Source organism: Oryx dammah, unplaced genomic scaffold, assembly GCF_014754425.2.
Source record: "Oryx dammah isolate SB20612 unplaced genomic scaffold, SCBI_Odam_1.1 HiC_scaffold_18, whole genome shotgun sequence".
Classification (NCBI taxonomy): Eukaryota; Metazoa; Chordata; class Mammalia; order Artiodactyla; family Bovidae; genus Oryx; species Oryx dammah.
This window is the reverse complement of record NW_024070202.1, coordinates 56,907,478-56,932,321: the sequence shown is the minus strand read 5'-3', so window position 1 is coordinate 56,932,321 and position 24,844 is coordinate 56,907,478. Positions and strand designations below refer to the sequence as shown.

Below are 24,844 nucleotides of genomic sequence, written 5' to 3'. Positions count from 1 at the left end.
ACAAAATCTAAAAAAGAATAGATACATGTATCAGTTCAGTTGCTCAGTCGTGTCCGACTCTTTGCGACCCCATGGACTGCAGCACACCAGGCATCCCTGCCCATCACCACCTCCTAGAGTTTACTCAAACTCATGTCCATTGAGTTGGTGATCCCATCCAACCATCTCATCCTCTGTCGTCCCCTTCTCCCACTTTCAATCTTACCCATATCAGGGTTTTTCAAAAGAGTCAGCTCTTTACATCAGTTGGCCAAAGTATTGGAGTTTTAGCTTCAATATCAGTCCTTCCAATGAACACCCAGGACTGATCTCCTTTAGGATGGACTGGTTGGATCTCCTTGCAGTCCAAGGGACTCTCAAGAGTCTGCTCCAACACCACACTTCAAAAGCATCAATTCTTCAGTGCTCAGCTTCCTTCACACTCCAACTTGGAGAAAAACTGGCCAAAGAGGCCTTCTGATCGCCAGCTACATCCATACATGACTACTGGAAAAACCATAGCTTTTGACTAGATGGATTGTTGGGAAAGTAATGTCTCTGCTTTTTAATATGCTGTCTAATTTAGCCATAGCTTTTCTTCCAAGGAGCAAGCGTCTTTTAATTTCATGGCTGCAGTCACCATCTGCAGTGATTTTGGAGCCCCTCAAAATAAAGTCTGTCACTTTTTCCATTGTTTTCCCACCTATTTGCCATGAAGTGATGGGACCAGATGCCATGATCTTTGTTTTCTGAATGTTGAGTTTTAAGTCAACTTTTTGACTTGCCTCTTTCACTTTCATCAAGAGGCTCTTTAGTTCTTTGCTTTCTGCCATAAGGGTGGTGTCATCTGTATATCTGAGGTTATTGATATTTCTCCTAGCAATCTTAATTCTAGCTTGTCCTTCATCCAGCCCAGCATTCCTCATGATATACTCTGCATATAAGTTAAATAAGCAGGGTGACAATATACAGCCTTGACATACTCCTTTTCCTATTTGGAACCAGTCTGTTGTTCCATGTCCACTTCTAATTGTTGCTTCCTGACCTGCATCAGATTTCTCAAGAGGCAGGTCAGGTGGTCTGGTATTCCCATCTCTTTCAGAATTTTCCACAGTTTGTTGTGATCCACAGAGTCAAAGGCTTTGGCATAGTCAATAAAGCAGAAGTAGATGTTTTTCTGCTGTCTATGGGGGCGCACAGAGTCAGACACAACTGAAGCGACTTAGCAGCAGCAGATGTTTTTCTAGAACTCTTGTGCTTTTTTGATGATCCAGCAGATGTTGGCAATTTGATCTCTGGTTCCTCTGCCTTTTCTAAATCCAGCTTGAACATCTGGATGTTCATGGTTCACATACTGTTGGAGCCTGTCTTGGAGACTTTTGAGCATTACTTTGCTAGCGTGTGAGATGAATGCAACTGTGCAGTAGTTTGAGCATTCTTTGCCATTGCCTTTCTTAGGGATTGGAATGAAAACTGATCTTTTCCAGTCCCGTGGCCACTGCTGAGTTTCCAAATTTGCTGGCATATTGAGTGCAGCACTTTCACAACATCATCTTTTATTTTATTTATTTTATTGTGGTGGTTTTTGCCATACATTCACATGAACCAGCCATGGGTGGACATGTGTTCCCCACCCTTAACCTCCCTCCTTCCTCCCTTTGGAAATAGCTCAACTGGAATTCCATCACCTCCACTAGTTTTGTTCATAGTGATGCTTCCTTCCTAAGGCCCACTTGACTTTGCATTCCAGGATGTCTGGCTATAGGTGAGTGATCACATCATTGTGATTATCTGGGTTGTGTAGATCTTTTTTGCATAGTTCTTCTGTGTCTTCTTGCCACCTCTTAATATCTTCTGCTTCTGTTAGGTCCCTACCATTTCTTTCCTTTATTGAGCCCATCTTTGCATGAAATGTTCCCTTGCTATTTCTAATTTTCTTGAAGAGATCTCTAGTCTTTCACATTCCATTGTTTCCCTCTATTTCTTTGTGTTGATCACTGAGGAAGGCTTTCTTATCTCTCCTTGCTATTCTTTGAAACTCTGCATTCAAATGGGTATATCTTTCCCTTTCTCCTTTGCCTTTCGCTTCTCTTCTTTTCTCAGCTATTTGTAAGGCCTCCTCAGACAACCATCTTGCCTTTTTGCATTTCTTTTTCTTGGGAATGGTCTTGATCACTGCCTCCTGTACAATGTCATGAACTTCCGTCCATAGTTCTTCAAGCACTCTGTCAGATCTGATCCCTTGAATCTGTTTCTCACTTCCATTGTATAACCGTAAGGGATTTGAGTTAGGTCATACCTGAATGGTCTAGTGGTTTTTCCTACTTTCTTCAATTTAAGTCTGAATTTGGCAATAAGGAGTTCATGATCTGAGCCACAGATACATGTATACATGTAACTGAATTGCTTTGCTGTATACCTGAAACTAACACAACATTGTAAATCAACTATACTCAATATAAAATAAAAAATTAAATATAATAAATTTGCTTGATAAAATAAGACAATACATATATCTTTTTGCATATTACTGAAGTCCCCAAATAAGTATCTGAAAACTGAAACAGTTCTAAAGCAATGCTTATATGTCACAACAGTTTATAAAATCAGGGGAATGCCTCTAAGTGTAAGGTCATTCAAAGGTAGTAAGAAATCATTTTGGAATAAACATAAATTTGGGGCCTAATATTTGAGTTATGGAGAAATAAAAAGGAGATAAACTTTCTTTCCATCAATTATTTTTTAAAACCATAGTTTTGAGATATAGTTCACAAGCCATAAAATTTACCCTTTTATAGAATGCAATTCGGTTGTTTTTGGTATATTCACAGAGTTGTGCAACTATCTGCATTATATAATTTCAGATTATTTTCATTACTGCAAAAAGAAATTTGTACCCATTAGCAGTCACTCCCCATCTCCGCCTCCCCTTGGCACCTGGCAGCCACTAATCTACTTTCAGTTTCCATGGATTTACCTATTCTGGACATTTCATATAAGTGGAATTACATAACATGTGGCTGTTTGTAACTGGCTTCTTTCACTTAATATTATCAAGGTTCACTCATTTTGTAGCATTATCAGTACTTCATTCCTTTCTTATTGCTGAATATTCTATTGTATAGCTATACCATATTTTGTGTATCCATTCATCGGTGGATGGGCATTTCGACTGTTTCTGCTTCTAGGCAGTTGTGAATAATGCTGCTGTGAACACTCATGTACATGTCTTTGTGTGGCTCTGGATGCTGGGCAAGATTGAGGGCAAGAGGAGAATGGGGCAACAGACAATGAGATGGTTGTATGACATCACTGACTCAACAGACATGGGTTTCAACAAACTTCAGGAGTTGGTGAAGGACAGGGAAGCATAGCATGCTGCAGTCCATGGGGTCACAAACAGTTGGACAGGACTTAGTGATTGAACAACAACAATTTGTTAATAGTTATTTTTAAAATTGTCTTTCTTTAAAAAGGAAATACATATCCATGGGATAAAAAATTCCCAAATAGTATAAGCATACAATAAAAAGTATCTTTCCCATCCTTGACCTCAATCATCCTCCTCAGACAAATCACTATTCAAAGATATTTTATGCATTTAAACACTGTCGATAAAGAAATCATTTTCCACGCGGGTAAGAAAAGCTACCTCAATAACACAAACATCAATTTATTTGAGCTTTAAATATTATCTGGAAATTGATCACACAGTGAAAGGAAATTTTTAAAGTTGATATTTGTTTTTAAATCAAAGAACAGACTAGATAGAACCTGATCTCTTAAAAAGTCTAGTCCCATGATTCCGAAGGGTGCAGTGCCATTTAGAAACCAATAGAGGGTGACGCTTCTCTTTCATTTAGAAAGAAATGCCATTTATTTCTAGAAAAGCTGTTTTTGAAAGAAAGATGATATATTGGTCTATTCCAATTGAAATATTAACAAAATTCATTTTATTAGCTGATACATCTTCTAATTTGCCAAATTTCCTTTAAAATTATGGCTCCTAAACTACTTCTGACTTTTAAAGATCTTTACACTTTTAATTAACACTAATTACACATACATGATAGAGTTCTAGGGTGCTTTATAATACACTTGTTAGCTGAATTCAGAATTTGATCAGGACTACAGTACAACTTTCATGGGCTGCTTTCTCTATTAAAAATATTAAAAATCATACTGTATGACTCATTTGGTATAAAGACAAATAATATCAATAATAACCTAATGTACAATATATACTATTAAATAACAATCTAGTGTAGAGTATACACTGTGGGATTCCCAGATGGCTCAGCAGATAAAGAATCTGTCTGCAATGCAGGAGATGCAGGTTCAATTCCTGGGTTGAGAAGATCTCCTGGAGGAGGAAATGGCAACCTACTCCAGTATTCTTGTCTGAAAAATTCCATGGACAGAGGAGCCTGGCAGGCTACAGTCCATGGGGTCACAAACAGTCGGGCATGACAGTGTGCACTCACACCCATAATATACACTATAATATATATTTTAACATTTTCTTTAAACTGAAAGTTCACTATTTTCTTCTGATTTTTAAAAGAAAACAGTTTTATGAACCATCTAAGAATATTATGGTCCCTAAGCACTGTATCTACTGTGCATAATGGATCAAGTAGCCCTGAGTATGATATGGAATAAAACAGAATCATTGCATTACTAAGCCAAGAGAGGAAGGGGTGGTCTGTAGCATGAGAATCATGTCTGGGCCCTACTGTGGGGTCTCCAGCCCTCTGCACTGCTCACAGCTCCAGAATGTCCCTCCTTCCCCTCGGAACTTGGACCCAGACCCTGCACTCTGCAGGAGGTGGCTGATGACAGCTCAGGACCAGTGTGTCCACTTTGAAGGCACAGTTTTTCAAATTCAGCAAGGGTTCTGAATTTGCCACTAGTTTTGATTTGGAATCAAGCTTTCCTCTGTCTGCAGGCAGGTCCATCTGCAGAGCCGACAATGTATGTGGATCCTCCTTAACCCAGCAAAGAGATTTTATACCTAGGTCTGTGTGGTACCCAAATACATGGTTATTCAATCAGTTAGATGACTGATTTGCTCTTTGAGCATTTGTTTTATGCGATACTAAGTGAATCTTTGCCTATGGTGTTTAGGTATTTTACACATACACACACATACATATATATCTTCATTCTGAAAGGCAGATACATTAATGATTATTAAAGAAGCAATGAAGTCAAATGTTTCTCCTCTCTATCCTCCTTCAAGTACCCCCATCCTGTATCTTATTCATAAGTACCAACAGCTGCTGCTGCTGCTAAGTCACTTCAGTCGTATCTGACTCTGTGCGACCCCATAGATGGCAGCCCACCAGGCTCCCCCATCCCTGGGAATCTCCAGACAAGAGCACTGGAGTGGGTTGCCATTTCCTTTTCCAATGCATGAGAGTGAAAAGTGAAAGTGAAGTCACTCAGTCATGTCTGACCCTCAGTGACCCCATAGACTGCAGCCTTCCAGGCTCCTCCATCCATGGGATTTTCCAGGCAAGAGTACTGGAGTGGGGTGCCATTGCCTTCTCCGACCAACAGCTAAAGGAAGATATTTAAGATTTAAACTTTGTAATGAATTCACTCAGTGTTACAAATTATTCCTGTAACTCCTCCTTAGTTGCTGGAGAAGGTGCATTCTTGTCCTTGCCAATGCTTTTAGGTGAGTATAAATGAGATGTTATAAACTGGAATGTTACCCAAGTTATTTCAGCACTTAAGAGACTACTTGGCCGAATGCGAACAATGCTAAGAATGGAGTCAAATATTTTATTATCTGGTAGGTACCTTGGAAAGTCTTGAAAACTTCCCTTTGTAGAAATAGTTTCTACTAGCAATAAGTTGAATCTCTTTGCTGGGTGGCATTTATCTTTTCAAAGTCAGCTAGGACGAACAATGGTCCTCTGGAGCCTGGAGGCAGAGTTTCCACAAGACGTGAAACTGTCGTGTTTTCTAAGGTCTGCAACTCCCAGGCCCTATAGCGCCCGCCATTTTTCTCTAAGACTAACTCTGTGGAAATCGCAGGCTGAACAGAAGTAATGCTACCAACTATACAAGGGAAACAACTGTAATTGCCAAAGATTGCTCATAAAATATAATGAGCTTTGAAATGTAGGAAGAAAATTCAACTGATTGTTTGAAATCTTGGGAAATTATTCAAAACAAGGCATTCTATATGAGTATGATGTTTGCAAACTAAAGTTAAAAGAGAATCTCGTGAAGTTATTACCTGCCTTAAAAGGAAAATATGTCATTCATATCTTAGTTTGCTTGATTGGGATATCTATATTGGAAGCGTGAAAGCAAATCAAGTAGTATATTACTTACTCTTAAGAAAAATGGAAACTTTTTCCCATAAAATCCAACTCTGAAGAACTCTGGTTCAAGACGTTGCTGGTCCATAATTTTGTCATACAAAGAGGCCTCCATCATCTAGCAAAGAACAGGGGGTGTTTTAGTCATTTTATCTCATCTTTTAGCTCCACCACTTTATAGAAGAGGATATTTCTTCTATGAAAAAAAGAGAACGTCAACTTTAGTTCCATTTGCAGAAAAGAAGGTTGACTCCTTTTCTATGCTTTAAGGCAGAGATCAGCAAACTTACTCTGTAAATGGCCAGACAATAAATATTTCAGACCTTACAAGTCACCTGGTCCCTGTCATAACTACTCAATTCTTTGAGGTCCATAGGCTTCAGTTTCTTGACCTCTGCTTTAAAGGATCAGGTATATTACTACATGTTCTTACCAGAGGAAATGATTTCTGTGCACATAGTCTATCAAAATATTTTCTTCACAATAAAAATTAACATGAACTCTTAGAGGCAAAATCTTTCTGGATAATTCTTGTACTCACCTGAGCATTCAGTCCTCCTAGGTCATGGTAATTCAGGACATCTGGAAGATGTAACCTTGTACAGATTGAACGGGGATAAACCAACAAACCAAACGGGGCCCATAGTGCAAGTGTTGTGGGGGCTGAAGGCCGTTAAGTGTGTCTTTGATTGAGGTTGGAAGCATGAAGTACATAAAGATTATGGTTTTCCATTCATGGTATTATCATCTCCAGGGTTTCCAGAGAAAGACTAATATTGCAATTGAAAATATCTCCCCTTTCTCCGCCCCCAGTAACAGCACCCAAAAGAGCACTTGGTATGAAGTGCAAAGCTTTGAGTTTATAAAAATCTTAGTGACTATGGCACCCAAGGGCCCTCAAAGGTAAACATTGTAACCTCGCTTCTGTTCCAGGGACAGGATGCAAAGAGAAACACAGGGACATTTTTATACGAAACTGCAGGGCCTGCCAAAGCCAGCGTGATGGGCTGAAGTTAAAACAAGGCTTTTCCTCCTTGGTTTTCCTGTTAGGAGAAATATTGATGAACTCCTGACCCAAAGTACAGGGTTGGTTCCTGCCAGAGGAAGAAGTTACTTGTGGTATAAGGGATACTGGGTTGTTAAAGGTTTATGAGTATTATCTCTTATATTACTACCTTGGAATGAAAAGGCAATATCATAATTTTTAAAACTATATATGTAGGTGCCTATGTATATATAATCTGATGATCTTGTTTTAGAAGCCCTGAAGAGCTTAAATGTAACAAGATGATACAAAATGTTTGACCTGACAAGAATGAGGACGTGGAGTACCAGAGGGACTTGTTTGAACTTCAAGAAGAGAAGGTATTGAATTGGCCAAAGTTCATTGGGTTTTTGTATGATGCTTCACAAAAACCCAAGTGAACTTTTTGGCTACCTCAATATAAAAGATTTGGTTTAGGGACACAGAATATTAAACTCCTTGAGCTCTTGGGTACTAAGACCTTGGTTTCAGTTTTAGCAAATAAAAACATTTCTGAAGCTAAAAAGCTTTGATACCTACAGAAGTTAGCCCCCAAATCTTTCAAAATGCATCAGTAGCCATTTCTCCTATTTTATTGCACAGATTATAGAACTAAGAATGGAATATTGCTGAGATTTGTGTGTGAGGGACAAGCTCTTCCAACAAAAATTTAATCCTGGGTTAAATGTTATATTTCAGATGTACTATTTAGAATAGATCAACAGCTTACGTTTTGCATATTAATCACACAGGTCAACATGCTATTTCTCTGGATAAATAGAGGAGTATGCTTCAGAGGAAAGGTATCTTTCAAAAGCTTTCTACAAGACACATCAAGACGATCACAAAGTTGACTTCCTAGCACCATGGGGAAGTTAATCTAAAAAAGGATTCCATAACCTAAATGGGATGCATGCAGGTAACTTACCCTCATCTTGCTCAGGTTTCTGTAATCATAGTAACTCTCGTACTGCTCTGCAATCTTCCGGCACAAGATGATGCCATTCTCCCAACACTGTGGACAAGTGAATAACATAAATGTTAACAATCTCATGGCATTTACTAATTTCCACCCAGAGGTCAAGAGGGGACCACTCTCAGATGATCAAGCCTTACTTCTTAACCTTTAAAACCTACCCTTAATAGTACCACTGCAATTTTAAGCATGAAAATAGCATGTAATTAACAAGTTCATTATTTAAAATATTTAGAGAGTTGAAAATGATAACCTACAAGTCATTAACATATGGTGCAAAAACAACATTTCCTGGTATCATCTCAAAACTATTATCCTGAAGATGTGGTGTACACACACACACACACACACATATACACTAGAATATTAGTCAACCAAAAAGAATGAAATAATGCCATGTGTAGCAACATGGGTGGACCTAAAGACTATCACGCTAAGTGAAGTAAGTCAAGGAAAGATAAACACCATATGATATCACTTACGTGGAATCTAAAATACAACACATATCAACACATCTATGAGACAAAAACATACTCACAGACATGGAAAACAGACATGTGGTTGCCAAGCGGGGGTGGGGAAGGAATGGATGGATGGATTGGGAGTTTGGGATTAGCAGATACAAACTAGTACATATAGGATGAATAAACAACAAGGTCCTACTGTGTGACACAAGGAACTATATCCAACATCCTGTGACAAACAGAAAATGGAAAAGAATATGAAAAAGAATATATATATATGTACAGATGAGTTACTTCACTGTACGGAAGAAACTAACACAACATTGTAAATCACTACACTTCAATAAAATGAAAAAAAAAATAAAGTAATAATTTATAGTTAAAAAATAAACAAAACATGCTGAAATAACTGCAGTTCCACAATGGCCAAGGAGATGAATGAGCAGCCCCTCAGGGCTGGGGTATGCGGAACTGCCACTGACCCCTAAGGTCCAATTATCCGCAGCTGGCTCAGTGGATTCCTTGTTGGCCCAAGCGTACTTATAAACTGCAAGGGTCTAAGCCAGCTGGTTACTCTCAGCAGAAATGCAAAAATTCTTTGATCTAACTCAGGTGTCTGCAAATTTTCCCACCAAACAGTAAATGCTTTAGGTGTTGTGGGCCATACAACCTTTGTCACAACTGCCATTAAACTATGAAAACATCCTCAGACATGCATGAGCTTGGCTGTGTTCCAATAAAACTTTATTGACAACTGAAATATGAATTTCATATAATTTCCACAGGCCAAATACCATTCTTCTTTTGAGTTCTTTTGACCATTTAAAAACGTAAAAGTGATTCTTAGTTTGCAGGCTGAACTGAAACAGGCAGTGAGCTGTTTGACCCATGGGCTATAGTCTCAAAGTCCTCATAAAGCACAGACTCCTGGGAATGGGCCAAGAGAGGTTCTGTAATAGCTTATCTTTCAGGTGGAAAGTTTACTGTGGGAGGATACAGAGGCATTTCTTTGTACTAACGTAATGAATGATATGTCAGTGTAGTTAGATAATAGAAGAAGATAAGAATAAAGCAATTCCCTTGCATCAAATTTTTAGGAGTACCCAATTATGTTTTATAAAAGACTGACAGCCACTGGGTTTATTTTCATTTCCTGTTTAACCTTGGCACTTTGAAAGATATATTTAAATCTAAGACATGTATCACCAAAGCATCCAAGTGTTCAAATCAACTGGGGTCAGATTCACATTTTTTTTAAAGAGCACTGCAAACCCTTGAAGAAGGAGCAGGTGGCAGGGAGGTGACATGCTGAATTGCTTTATTAGCTCAGGGGGGTTTTCAGCACCCCATGGCAACTCTGACTATATGACGGGATGTCATAAAATTCTGTAAATAAATTTAGTTTCATTTATTTCACCTTAAAAAAAGTGGACTGGGACAGATTACTATGTGCCAATTTGGGGAGGTAGCGAAGGTGTGATAGTGGTTTTTCAGATAACAAAATGCTTGGATGTTAAAACCTCTAGATGAGGGTCTCTCAAGATGGGGTCCAAGTTCATACACACTGGAATTTTCTGGAGTCCTCATTAAAATCGCAGAACCCCCTGGCGCAAGCCAGACCTACTTAATCAGAATTTGCAGGAGTGGGGCCTGGGAATCTTAATTTCAGTCAACTCTTGGGAGTTGTGAATGCACACTGAAAATTTGAGGGCCCCTGCTTGAAGACGCAGCCATCAGTGAACTAGAGATAAAGGAAACGTGACAGTCGTCTTGGGAAGGGACACAGGTGACTGGGGCCACTTACCTTGCCTCTGTCAAAGTTCTGGATGATGGCGAGGTGCAGGTGCTCCTTGCGCTGCCATTCCGTTTGCATGGGGTAGGTCAGGAACTCCCGGAGGGGCCGGTCAGACCATTCCAGCAGCTCATCATATAACAACAGCGTATATGCAGCCTCTGAAAGATAAGCGGGAAGGTGATGATCGAGACAGGACCCCAATGCAGCTGGTTCAGGACAAGCTGGATTAAGTACTTTTTTTCTGAATTTCACGATACTGAAGAACACATGTCCAGGACATATGCAACGGAAGGTGAATGAATGAGAAGCGCCCCGGGAGATGGAATTACCAGAGACTTGTGTTTGATCTTTTGGCTTTCTTTATTTTTTCTTTCTCTCCTTCCTGTCTATTTCCTACCCCTACTGTTCATATGTGCTGGCATAATAAAAATGTTTAAGGATAGCTCTGTAGCTGGTTCAAAATGTAGGGGGGACATGCTTTCGTTTGCTACATAGGTTCATGGGTAAATCCCTTGGCAGGGGACTATGGGTAGTTTCCACAGGCCATGCTTTGTTGTTGTTCAGTCATCTTCAACCCTTTGTGACCACATGGACTGCAGCACGCCAGGCTTCGTGTCCTTCACCATCTCCTGGTGTTTGCTCACACTCATGTTCATTGAGTCGGTGATGCCATCCAACTATCTCATTCTCTGTTGCCCACTTCTCCTCTTGCCATCAATTTTTCCCAGCATCAGATTATTTTCCAGTGAGTCAGCTCTTCACATCAGGTGGCCGAAGTACTGAAGCTTCAACATCAGTCCTTCCAAAGAATATTCAGGGTTGATTTCCTTTAGGATTGACTGGTTTGATCTCCTTGCTGTCCAAGGGACTCTCAAGAGTCTTCTCCAACACCACAGTTTAAAAGCATCAATTCTTCAACGCTTAGCCTTCTTCATGGTCCAACTCTTACTTCCATACATGACTACTGGATAAACCATAGCTTTGACTATATGGATCTTTGTTGGCAAAAAAGGGCATGCTTAAGAAACAAAAAATGATAGCTCAATTCTCTTGGCTAATAAAAGGCTGAAAAACGTGAAAGTGATACAGCAAGTCTCCTATATACAAATGAGTTCTCTTCTGTGAGTGTGTTCTTAAGTGTAATTTGTTCATAAATCCACAAAGTTAGCCTAGGTACCCAACAAACTCAATCAGCTTTATAGTGCTGTACTGTAATAGGTTTATAATACTTTTCACACAAATAATACATTAAAAAAAACCACAAAAATAAAGCAAACATCTTTAAAGTGCAGTACCTTGAAAGTACAGTAGTATGGTACAACAGCTAGCACACAGGAGCTGGCATCGAGGGAACAGGCAAGAAGAGTTAATCACTGGAGAAAGGAGAGGAAGTGGGAGATGGCAGAGCTGAAGGATCGTCAGCAATAGGAGACGGAGGGCAAGTTGCCATTTCACTCATATCGACATTGATGGAACACATGTTCACATCTTTGAAAGTTCGGAACTTGAAAGTTCGTATGTAGGGGACTTACTGTATATGTGTGTGGGGGTATCAGGGTACAGACAGAATGTAGAAGGGGAAAAGCTAGAGAAGAGTTCAGAGAAGGAAAACTTTTAAAATCTATTAATAGCCAACAGAGAAAGGACCAGAAAGGGTAAAAGTATTGGATAAGAAGAGTGTGTATATGTGTGTGTGTGAGAGAGAGAGAACAAACTGTGTGGGCTGTGTACTCTGACAACCCCTCTGGCTGGCCCCACAAATCTTCAGTAATGGTTACTAAAGTCATGACATGTTTGGTGTAGTGGTAATATCCTGGGGAAACATGTGAAGGGATGACATTCTATACACGTGTATAGAAACGGTGACCCACAGGCTTAAGCATGGTTGACAGGTGATGTATTTAATAGGATACTTGCCATTCTGCAGGTCTCTTCTTTTCCTGAACCATAAATACGGCCAAATACATCAAGAATGGGAACCAGAATTCACTGTCCCTGATGAAAGACTATAATAATTTTTTTCACCTGACACTATAACAGCCAACTTACTTACTAAACTGAATAAAATGATAAAACCCTTCTGTTAGGTATCCATTTACCAACCATCCCCACACGTCTGAAAAGACACAGTAGTAACTTTTAATACAATACCCATAAATGGTCATTCTTTTTCTTCATTTATTTCCCTTAAGGATAACTACATAATAAGGCTCCTAAGTAACATGTTACGTTCCAGTACTGTGATCTGGCCATCTCAATGTATAAAATACAGTTGTGATAAGAAAGGCCTGGGTCCCCAACACTATTTTCTTATCTCTTAAGTGTAGAAGTCCTGTAAGGCACAGGTTCTGGCTGTGTTTTCCTCTTTAATTACCTTTGGTGAGCTCAACCCAGGAACTTCAATGATTGCAGCAAAACTTTTCATCACCCACCAGCAGTCTCTTATTCCTCAGCATTCAGTGTGCAAGCTGTTACTAACACAAGTTTTCTTTAATGCAAACAATCACATTGCTCCCGTGATTAAAACTAGTCAATGATTCTCAGTAACTATTAACAACAGAATGATTTGGATTTCCTAAAGTGACACAGAAGGCTGCCCATGGTCTGGTCCCTCCACTCACATTTCCCCAATGTCCCCACTTATGACAGGTAAGAAGGAGACTGCTACTGTGAGCCTGCTACTGTCTTCCTAAAAAGCCTCCAGCCCCTCGACCCCATCATCACTTTTGCTGAATGAAACATGATGCAACCTGATCCAGAGGCGGCTGCCTGTCAGGGATACAGGCGCCTTCCACTGCATGGACAGGGGACAGGCCCTTTCCGGGGTGAGGTGGACAGAGCGAATGTCTGCTGGAGGGTGTTGATTAATCACTGGATGTAGAAGCAGCCAAATTCGCCACGACATGGGTTGCCATGGAAGACTGCTTCACAGGGGACAAAACAGAAGATGATGATAACAAGATCATCAGAGCTGTGCTGTATTTGAACAGCGTCCTCATTTTCCCTGAGGCCTCCTGAGATCACTTCCTAATCTTTAATTACCCACATACCCTTATAATTCCAAGCATCTAAGAAAACCCCAAGGGCATCTTTGTTTTTCTATCCACACTCTTGCTCCTGTCACCTGAACAAACTAAGATTCCTCTCCCTTATCACACCAACCGGCACCTGGGGTCCTTCACAGCCTGTTCCTTCAAGCCTTTAGCTGTTGAATAACTCCTATTTTCTCTTAACGACACAGCTCCAGAATGATCATCTTTGCCTCTCAGATTTCTCTTGCATCTCCCTGAGCTTTCAAAAAATATCCTTGAGACTAACCATGCCACAGTGTAAAGGTGGAACAGTGAGTGGGGAGGGCAGAGGGAACCCCTTCCCACATCTCAGCTGCCCACGGGGAGGGACCGAAAAGGCAACGAAGGTCAAATTTACACAGAGAGAAAGTAGAATGGTGGTGCCAGAGATGGGGGGAGGGGAAAATGGGAAGTTAATGTGTACAGGGTTTAATGTGTACAGGGTTTCAGATTGGGTGGATGAAAAAGTTCTGGAGACAGATGGTGGTGATGGTGGCCCAAGAACATGAACGCACTTTATGGCCACTGAAGTGTCCGCTGAAAAATGGGTAAGATGGCAAATCTTACGTTATGCACATTTTGCCACAATAAGTAAAATGAAAAGGGGGGGGTAGTAATGAAGTGTTTCTAATCTGTAAACTGCTGTTCAAGTAATGTTTGCCCTGGGAAGGTCCAAGGGATGGCTGGAAGGTCAGGTGTGGGTGAGCTGCCCCTGAGAAGGGTGGGAAAAGAAGTAACCACCAGTGGGCTTTTTTGTATAGTTCTTCTGTGTATTCTTGCCACCTTAATCTCTTCTGCTTCTGTTAGGTCCTTGCTGTTTCTGTCGTTTACTGTATACATCTTTGCATGAAATGTTCCCTTGGTATCTCCAATTTTCTTCAGGAGATCTCTAGTCTTTCCCATTTTATTGATTTTCTCGATTTCCTTGCATCATTCACTTAAGAAGGTTTTCTTATCTCTCCTTGCTATTCTCTGGATCTCTGCATGGCAGAAAGCAAAGAGAAACTAAAGAACCTGTCAATGAAGGTGAAAGACGAGAGGGAAAAGGCTGGCTTAAAATTCAACATTCAAAAAACTAAGATCAAAGCATCCGGTCCCATCATTTCATGGTACAGAGACAGGGAAAAAGTGGAAACAGTGGCAGATTTTATGTTCTTGGGCTCCAAAATCACTGCAGATGGAGACTGTAGCCATGAAATGATTGCTTGCTCCTTGGATGAAAAGCTATGACATCCAAGACATTCAAAACCTAGACAGTATGTTAAAAAGCAGAGACATCACTTTGCTGACAAGGGTCCATTTAGTCAAAGCTATGGTTTTTCCAGTAGTCATGTATGGATGTGACAGTTGGACCATACAGAAGGCTGAGTGTTAAAGAATCGATGCTTTCCAACTGTGGTGCTGGAGAAGACTCTTGAGAGTCCCCTGGACAGCAAGGAGATCAAACCAGTCAATCCGAAAGGAAATCAACCCTGAATATTCACTGGAAGGACTGATGCTGAAACTGAAGCTTCAATACTTTGGCCATCTGATGTGAAAAGCTGACTCACTGGGAAAGAACCTGATGCTGGGAAAGATTGATGGCAGGAGGAGAAGGGGGTGACAGACGATGAGATAGTTGGATGCCATCACCAACTCAATGGACATGAGTTTTGAGCAAACTCCAGGAGATAATGAAAAATAGGGAAGCCTGGCGTGCTTCAGTCCATGGGGTCACAAAGAGTCAGACATGACTTAGTGAATGAACAACAACAACTGGCAGGCCAGCAGAGCAAGCTGACAAATGACCGAAGGGTGATGTGAGAAAGTGTGAAAACAAGGTACACCTGGAACAGAATTTGATTCCGGAAGATAACGATGTATATCAGGGGTAAACGGTGTATATGAAGAAAACTGCAGAAAATTTTCATTACAGGGAACATATGCCTCTGAGGTGTCAGCACCAGACTACTGAGGTTTCTGGAACACATCAGCATATCGAAGATGTTTTATTACAATATGTTGCATGTTTATTTCTATGTATCTTTAGAAGACTGTATTACATACTGAAAAGAGAAAGATGGCTCACATCCAAAATTATGAACAATGTTTTTAAAAGTGTTTACAATTTTGAACAAAAGGCCATTATCACATAATTAAATATCTGGGCCACCTCATTCCATCATTTTGAGAATTGTACAGGGAAGATATCAATATGCAGAAAGAAGTAACACAGGATAAATGTGGAGATGAATCGTGTAATGGAGGGCATTGTCACAGAGGGCTGGAAAGGATTAAGCCATAAGAAACAAATCCTGTAAAGACAGAAGCTTTTCCATCAATTCCACTTTCTCCAAGGACCCACAAAAATGAGGACAGAGGAGAAATGAGTAAAATGTTATATGGGAAAAGAACTTATTTCTTATTACTCTGGGGAACATAAAAACTCCAAGCTGAGTAAACAAATTAAAGAAAAAAGATTTACACGTTTTCAAAATATAAGGTGACAGATTTGGAGTTTCAGAAAACCAAAATATATCTGTTACATATCTGCAAGAGCTGTCCTCACTTCCCTCTCTCATTTCTTCTGTTTTTTTTTTTTTTTTTAAATGGGCTTCAAAATAAAACAAGTCTACTAGATTGTTTTCACAGATTAAAAAAATACACCATTTTTCTAATATCAGCTACAAACTACTTTAAAATGACTACTTAAACTTTTAGACAACAGAGTCAGCTAAAAACATCTTAGTTTATTTAATCAAAACTATCAGGACATCTGTGTGAAGAGATACTGGGGCTTCCTTGGTGATTAAGGAATTAACAATATTAAAGGAGAAAAATCTGCTCTTGGGGTGTTAAATCTGAGTGCATTCTTAGTAATGCATTTATTTAAATCTCACAGCACTATGCACTAATCTAAGAACTGAGAAGACTAAGAAGAAAATATCATCTCTGTCCTCGAGGAATTTACCCTTCAACTAAAGATCTCTCAACCTACCTACCTACCTACTTATCAACACACACACATTTGTTATATAACTATGAATAAAATGACATGATAAATACTTGAATGGAAATCTGAAAAAACTACAATAGGAAAAGAGTAGAAAACATTAATTCAGCCCATAGCTGGAGTTGGTAAGGGAGAGAGAAGGAAGATAAAGACTTCATGGAAAAGATGATACAGGAGCTGGCTCTGAAGGATAAAAAGAAGGAACACAGTATTAGAGGTAAACAAGAATACATTAGGCTGAATGGACAGGTGTTGCCTCAATTATGATGGGCCTTGAATAAAGACTTTGAGCTTTACTTTGTAGAAGACATGAATTGACAGTTACATCTAGAGAAGGGGGTGACAAAGTTTTCTCAAAGTATCAGACAGTCAATAATTTAGGCTTGTGGGACATTCAGTCTTTGTTGCAACTACTCAACTATGCCATTTGAGTGCCAGAGCAACCATACACAATATGTAATTAAGTGGGTGTGATGGAGTTTTAATAAAACATTCTTTAAAAAATCAAATGACAGGGCTGCAGGTTGAAGTTTACTGATCCCTGCTCTAATGAATAACTTGGGATAGTTAAGAAGCAGTCCAAGAGAGAGACGATGAAGGCCTGATTGAGGCAGTGAAACTGGCAACAATAAGAAAGGATATGGCTTTCATTTTTAGGAAGCAGAACCAAAAGCACCTCATGAATGAGAGGTATCAAAGATATCATAAAGGTCTCCAGTATGAGTCAAGAACTGGGAACTTTTAACTTTTAAGTGATGCTCTTAGCTGAGATAGTGGAACTGTAGCTAGAGGCATGCTTAAATCCTGGGAACATGAGCATCACTTCAGAAAGTGTTCCTTTACTCTTTCAAAGCTGGGGAAGGAACCAAGATCCAGGAGTTTCTTGGAAGAAGAGTGTGCCAAAAGACTAAGATTTGTAATTTCTAAATCCAATTACAGGGTTCTCATTCTGGTTAAGATGTAGAATGCACATTTTAGTGTGTTTTTCTCACTGATTCACCTAAAAACCCAAGACAGAATATATAAAGCAACTATTGGAGAATTCTGAAAAGTAAATGAGAAGGCAGACAGAACAGGAAAATCAATACTCAAAGAAGGGATGACAGAGTGGTGAGCTCCCTGTTTTTACTTTTTTGCCTTTTGTATCTCCAGGCTTAGCCTTCCCTGTTTCTGTAGCTTCGAATGGAAAACAGACAGAAAAAGCTCCTTTAGTCAGAGAACTGGGAGGAGGAGCCTCCGTGGGATGGAGTACTTTCTATTCTTCTGGCCCACTCTGAGTCCCAGGAACAAAGCTGCAAACCCGCACCCTGGCATTAGGGGCAGTCACGGTGACAGCAGTAGTGGCGTCCACTTTTCTACTTTCTTTCACTGCTTTCCCCCTCCCAGGGAGGCTGACTATACATAGTAGGTCATAGTGTGGAGGATCAAGTCTTGGCTCTGAGTACTCGGGCTCTGATTAAGCAAGAGTATCAGGAAAAGGAGCCCTTGGGAGATGGTAAGAGTGAGAAAGATCAGAGAGAACAAGGAGATGGAGAAAGGAATTTTTAAATTATGTGTATGACTTCCTGGGCTCACCCTTAAGCTGTACATGTATAGAATGAATCAGAATCAACATAACAAAGATTCTGATAAATGAACTATGGTATAGATAACTGTCCATGTCCCAGGCTCTCCCCAGGTGGCACACAGCAGGCAAGACCACAAAAGTGCAGCAAAGGCTTTGAAAGCTAAACTGACCTTCAAAAGGTAACTCAGGACTTTAGGTCTGAACTTAGCTGGATTGAATTTTTGAAGATTTTAACAAAACCCAGAATCTCACAATATTCAAAATGTCTGGGATAGAATCCAAAATTACTTGACATTCAGAAAACCAGGAAAACTAAATAAATCTCAAAGGGAAGAAGCAATTAACAGATGCCAACTCTAAGATGATTCAGTTGTTGAAATTATAGGCAAATACTATGAAACAGCTATTATAACCATGCTACTTGAAGTAAAAGTGAACACTCATGAAATGAGAAAATACAAATTTCTGCAAAACCACTGAAGCTATTAAAAATAGCTAAATAAAGTTTAGGCAAATAATAAAAATTAAAAAAATTAAAACTTCACTGGAAGGGCTCAGCAGTTGAATGGAAATGATAAAGAAGAGCCAATGGACTTGAAAATGGATAAATGGAAATTATCCAATCTGAAAAACAGAAAGAATAAAGAAGTTGAAACAAAAAACCCCAAAACAGCACCCCAGGAAATTACAGAACAATACCAAATGGTCTAACATCCATAAAACTGGAGTCCCAAAACAGAGAATCAGTGCAGAAAATATATTTGAAGAAATAATGCCTGAAATTTTCCCAAATTTGGTGAAAGAAATGTTTAGAGATCCAAGAGGCTCAGCAAACCCAACCAGAATAGATTTTTTTAAAAAACCATACCGATATATATACCATAATTGAAGGGCTGAAAACCAAAGACAAAGTCTTAAAGGCAACCAGAGAAAATTACACATTACAGACAGGGAGCAATTTAAATGACTACAGCTCTCATCAAAAACAATGGAGGCCAGGAGAAAATAAAAGGGTTAAAGTACTGATACAAAGACACTGTCCAACTGTATCCAGCAAACATTTCCTTCAGGGATGAAGATAAAATAACGATGAAGGACAACTAAGAGCTCTTCACTACTAGATCTGTTCTAAAAGAAATACTATAACAAGTTCTGGAGGTTGAATGAAAACGTTAACAGAGGAAAACAGAATTTCATGAGTGAAAAGAGAGCAACAGGAACGGTAAATATCTGAGTAAATATAATAGATCATTTTTATCCTCTTAAATTCTTTAAAATAGGTATGACTTAAAAATTATGACATTATCTGATGGAATTTTTCAATGTATATACATATATGCTTATGACTATTACAATGTACAGTGGTGAGGTTGTAATGTTCCTATATTTAACTTGAAGTGGTGAAATACTAACTCTAAACAGACTGTGAAAAGCTAGGTGCATATTTTATAAACCACTCAAAAACCAATCCCCAAACCACCCCCTAAAAAACTATGCAAAGAGATATAGTAAAGAAAAAACAACATATATTCCAGTTCTAAATTCCAATTTTAAAAGAAATGGTTGAGTCCTCAGGTCTAATTTAAAAAACAGAGGAATTATGTTTAATATAACAGTGACCAGCCCACTTCCCCCAACCCAAGTCAAAAGACACAATTACCTGTGAAATTCTGTGCTTTGAGGTGCAGATCATAGAGTTTGTGGATGTAGCGTATATACATCTCTTCCTTGTTCAGTTCAGTCTTATAGAAGTTCTAAGAGAAAAAAAAAAGAGTACAACAATGGATAATTTCTCAACAATTAGGTTGGCAGGTGTCTACCCTTTACTCTGCTTGAAGTTTCATGTCTTGAACCCAGAAAACAGACAAATTTTTCTATATGTCTTACAAAATTTCTAATGTCTTACAAAATTAAGTAAGGGACACAGTTTTATATATATATATATATATAATTTCTTTCCTTTTATTTTGGCTGTGCCACATGGCATGTGGAATCTTAGTCCCCTGACTAAGGATACAACTGGCATTCCCTGCATTGACAGGGCAGTCTTAACCTTTGGACTGCCAGTCAAGTGCAAAAGACAGTGATATATTTTTAATTCAACACTGTCTGTATTAAAAATTACCTATCAACAACTGGATAGGCTGGTAACTCCTGGGGGGATGTTATTACCACTGATTCACATTTCTTTTGTTACTTTCTATTGTTTTTTGGTTAAGTTTAACCGCCAATGAACTAGTCTAAAAATTCAACTAAAATATTAAAAATATGTAAGATATTAACCTATTTATTACATTTGATCACTGATAGTCAAAGGATAATTTCTTTCATCTTAAAATTGTTTGGTAGTGAATTAAAGGTTTCCAGTTTATGACTACAACATAAAGGGATTTGTAAGAGATTTTATTTCAAATTATTGTTACAAGGGCATGCTTACTGAAAATATTTGGTTTATGAAAACAAAGCATCTGGATCTTATTTAAACTTCTCTAAAATGTTTTAACATTCACCATCAAAAACTCAGCTTTGACTTAACATATTATGTTGTCATTTTAAATGTTTACCTTATAGGCCTCCACATCTATTTCTTTATCATATTAGAAAGTATGTTAGTCCTCACTGAACTTAGTAAACATAGGAGCAAAAGTGTAAGAAGTTGGAATCCAGCAAAAGCGTGATGCTGTGAGGCTCTGTATAAGGCTCTTTCAGCGAGCAGATCACTGCGGATATTATGAAATCTCTGTTTACAGCCATCTGAACTACTATCATTACTATTGCTATTATTTTGACAGATGCTACTTGGTGTGTAGAATGAAAAATGAATAGTGATGGGGAGACAAATCTGTTGACTTGAAGGAGTAACAGGTTTTTCTAGGGGGAAAGGCCAGGAATTTTAAACATTTCTAAAGTTGATTAGCTAGAGAGGGCTTTGGTTACGGACCAAACTAGCCAGTGTGGCTGCTTAACTGTACTTGGGCATGAAGCCTGAGGGCCTCCTGTCAATGTACTTTGTGGCCACTACCTAATAGGTATTCATTCTTCAATATGAGGACTCATCTAACTTCAAGAAGCTGACATGTAGTTGAACACATTATCCAAAAATATTTCCTCCAGTTTATACCATTATCCTTCCCCTTTCCTCTTGTGTCCTATATTCCTTGGGTGGCACTAACCTGAGTGGCTTCCCAGGTGGCACTAATGATAAAGAACCCACCTGCCAGTGCAAGAGACATAATAGACCTGGGTTCAATTCTTGGGTTGGAAAGATCTCCAAAAAGAGGGCACAGCACCCTACTCCAGTATTCTTGCCTGGAGAATCCCATGGACAGTGGAGGTGGCAGGCTACAGTGTCCTGTAGATCTTAGCATTCTTTAAAAAGCTAGTAAACAATGCTCTTCACATCTCTCTTATTATAATCAAAATAATTTTAATTAGCAAGAATTATTATGCCATAAACATATATCTAACCACTCAATAGCAGACCTTTACATTATTAAACAATTTTTTTTTCCCAATAGCTTTCTGGTAAGAAGCAAATTTCTTTGGGAACAAAATAAGTGATCATTCTGTAAATGAATAATAGGCCTTTAAAAAAAAAAAAAAGAAAGAAAAGATCTCTCAGTCAGCAGATGAGTCTCTTTCATGTATGTCTGGCAAAACTAGTGACAGAAAGAACAAAACAGTAATTAATTTCCTAGTTTTAGTCATGTCAAAGATTACACATTTTTACCAGTCTAATACTACCATTTAACTCAGAGCTTGTAGAGAAAGTCAGAGTTCCTCTGAAGACAATCTGGAATTGATCTTTCCAAAGAGTTAAGAAAAATCTCCAGGAGGAAGTGAGTGATTAAAGAGAAGCATATTGCAGCTAGAAAACATCAAAAAACTTTCCATATGGAGTATAAGCTAAAAAGATTAGCTTTAGAGTTATATATTCGGCCCTTTAATAATAAGTATTCCTGTGCTAGTTGAAATTAAAACAGTGTTCAAAGTGTTAGCATTTCCTATAAGGACTATTCTTGGTTAGTGCAAAACTAACAAGCTGGAGTCTTTGTCTCATGTGAACACTGATGGGGGCCACTGATTTTATTTTCTCTGGCTTATTCCTACTGGGAAACTAGAGTAAACACGTTTAGGTTGGAGTATTCAGTCTTTCATCAGAGGAAATGATATCTTCTGTTTATACCAGTTGAGGAAATGGACCCAGAGTCTACATTTAAGAGTATACCTCTCAAGGTCCCTGGTGGCTCAGACAGTAAAGCGTCTGTCTACAATGCGGGAGACCTGGGTTTGATCCCTGGGTTGGGAAGATCCGCTGGAGAAGGAAATGGCAATCCACTCCAGTGCTATTGCCTGGAAAATCTCATGGACAGAGGAGCTTGGTAGGTTATAGTCCATGGGGTCGCAAAGAGTCGGACACGACTGAGCGACTTCACTTTCACTCTCAAGGTCACAGAGGGCGCTGTGAAAGCAGATGGAGACAGTGGAAGATGAGTCCTTCAGGAAAAGGTAAAGGCTTTCCTTTGAGGTTATTTATGAGATTTCAGGCTTGGAGCTGGGGGAGAGCCAGGATTAAGGAGACAGACTGAGAAAACCTGAAGACGATGGAGCACTTGGCTTTTTTCCTCAAATACTGACGTACAAGCAGGGTCATGGAAGGAGATCAGGCTGAGGACCTGGACCAGGGCCAAAGGCTGGCAAACGGTGGGGAAAGCACAGAAAGGAAATTTAGAAGTGGGAATGACTGTGCTCAAGGTTAGACATTAAGTGCTAAGGGCCGAGGTAATGGGCTGACCCCATGAGCTTGGCCTGATGGCCTGCAGGTTACTACTGGGTCTGATGATAAAACTTATGGAGAAACTGCATAACAAGAGATGGCCTGACAAAGGATACTCTGGTCTCACTATTTTTAGCAACTGGTATCGGAGGTGGGATGTAACAATTAAATGCAAAAATGAGGAGGAAGTGGTGGGTGTGGTTTAAAAAAAGGATAAAGTCATATACACAGAGATGAACAGTATAGCGAGAAAAGAAATTAAGGAAAAAGATAGTCCTAGGAAAGTAAAAATTCTGAGCTCTGAAGAGGGACTGTGAGGGGGAATAAACAAAACAAAACAAATCTGAAATCAATGAGCTAAGACAAGACAGAATCAGGTTGGGCAAAAAACAAAATTTTAAGGTACAGGCAAATAGAGAACAAAAAGGCATGGATGTAAGAGACTCATGGATCAGAGTAAGAATTAGGATTGTGTCAATACTTAGGATAGATGATGAGGTGTATCTATTCTGCAAAATAAGAAAAAGGAACCATGACATACACAAATTTAGAACCAGAAGCAGTCACAGGGTATTCTTGTATTTTAAATGTGATCAATGCAAATTATTAAAAGCATCAATTTATCCTACACCAAAATTTGAAAAAGGAATGTAAACGTATAGTCCTTCTTTTGCTCTGTAGTGAAAATACCATTCTATTTGATAATTAGTTATGAGAACTTTCAGGGTAAATTTTGTGTTCCTAGAACTGTTTTGCTATAGCCTATTATCCTTACGATATTGATTTTTGTTTTCCAAATTTTCTTGTTTGGACGAGAAACTATATGGTTATCCCAGTTATAGTCCAAACCTTAACCACAGATGGCTTTAATTTGCAAAGAAGCTATAGAGTGAAAATATGTGTGTTAAACAGGAAACTGTCATTTGTTCAGAAAGGAACATTAATATTTATTAAAATCTAGAATAAATATAAGCAGGGTAGAAAGGAACTGTTTACACACAACTGAAAAGACCTTTTTCCAGGGACATCATCCTTTTTTCCTAGGAGAGCAACAAAGAACTCCAGGGCAGAAAAAGGACACAACAGGGAGAAGCTGGCATCACCGTGGGATCTTACAGTGGGTGCTTTCTGCAACACTCAGGAGCTGAGAATTCTCTAGCATTTAATTCAAACTAAAGCAAAGAACACTTCTAAACTCTTCTAAGAAACACTCAGATAAAGACACACTGCGGCGGAAAAACAAACGAAACATAGTATTTCTGACAAAAAGCAAACATTAGAATGCAGGAGGAAAAGGGAAATCATGGACTAACCAGGAGGCTCACGGTGCAGCCAATCTTCTTGCCATCTACCTCACCCATTTTCATGCAGTCCCTAAAAACAAGAAGAAAGAGTCAGAACTCAGAACTTCCTTCCTAAGGGCAAACACAGTTTGTTCTTTTAGAAAGAAAAAAGGAACTGTCAGAGACTAGAGGCTAATTTCAAGTTGCTTTGGATCAAGGAGGCCAGAGCCCCAAGAGGCTTGGGGTGGGGATAGGGGGCTGGTCAGACACTCCCTGAGCACCAGCGTGGCTGTAGATTTCACTTCCAGGTGGGCTGTGCCTTCTCTCAATAGAGAGGGCGCTAAGGAAGAGGAGGAGTGAGGGGATGTTATGACACACCTTTTACTGGGCTGAAAAGGAGCCGGTAAGCCTGGCCATTAGCAGTAACAATGAGGCTTTTTTTCTTAAAATACCATGCATTTAAGTGGGATGACCTGCTTCAACAGTTTAGATCACTTCAAAATAAAAAAATCATGTCTCTGAAAGGTAACAGTGTGAGTTTCCTTCCCTCTCTCCTTCTATAAGAAAGCAGCATGGTTATA

General features: G+C 39.2%; 1 protein-coding gene across 3 annotated transcripts in view; it reads right to left on the bottom strand.

Moving 5' to 3' along the window:
• The window catches only part of DOCK4 (dedicator of cytokinesis 4), a 468,492-nt gene that overhangs the window by 36,496 nt on the left and 407,152 nt on the right, over positions 1–24,844 (bottom strand). For all 3 annotated transcript variants that reach the window (XM_040260165.1, XM_040260167.1, XM_040260166.1), the window contains 5 exons: positions 24,294–24,354; positions 19,864–19,957; positions 10,583–10,731; positions 8,267–8,353; positions 6,328–6,432 (listed from right to left, as the gene is read on the bottom strand). In XM_040260165.1, the coding sequence (XP_040116099.1) occupies positions 6,328–6,432; positions 8,267–8,353; positions 10,583–10,731; positions 19,864–19,957; positions 24,294–24,354 (496 nt within the window). The remainder of the gene's footprint in view (positions 1–6,327; positions 6,433–8,266; positions 8,354–10,582; positions 10,732–19,863; positions 19,958–24,293; positions 24,355–24,844) is intronic.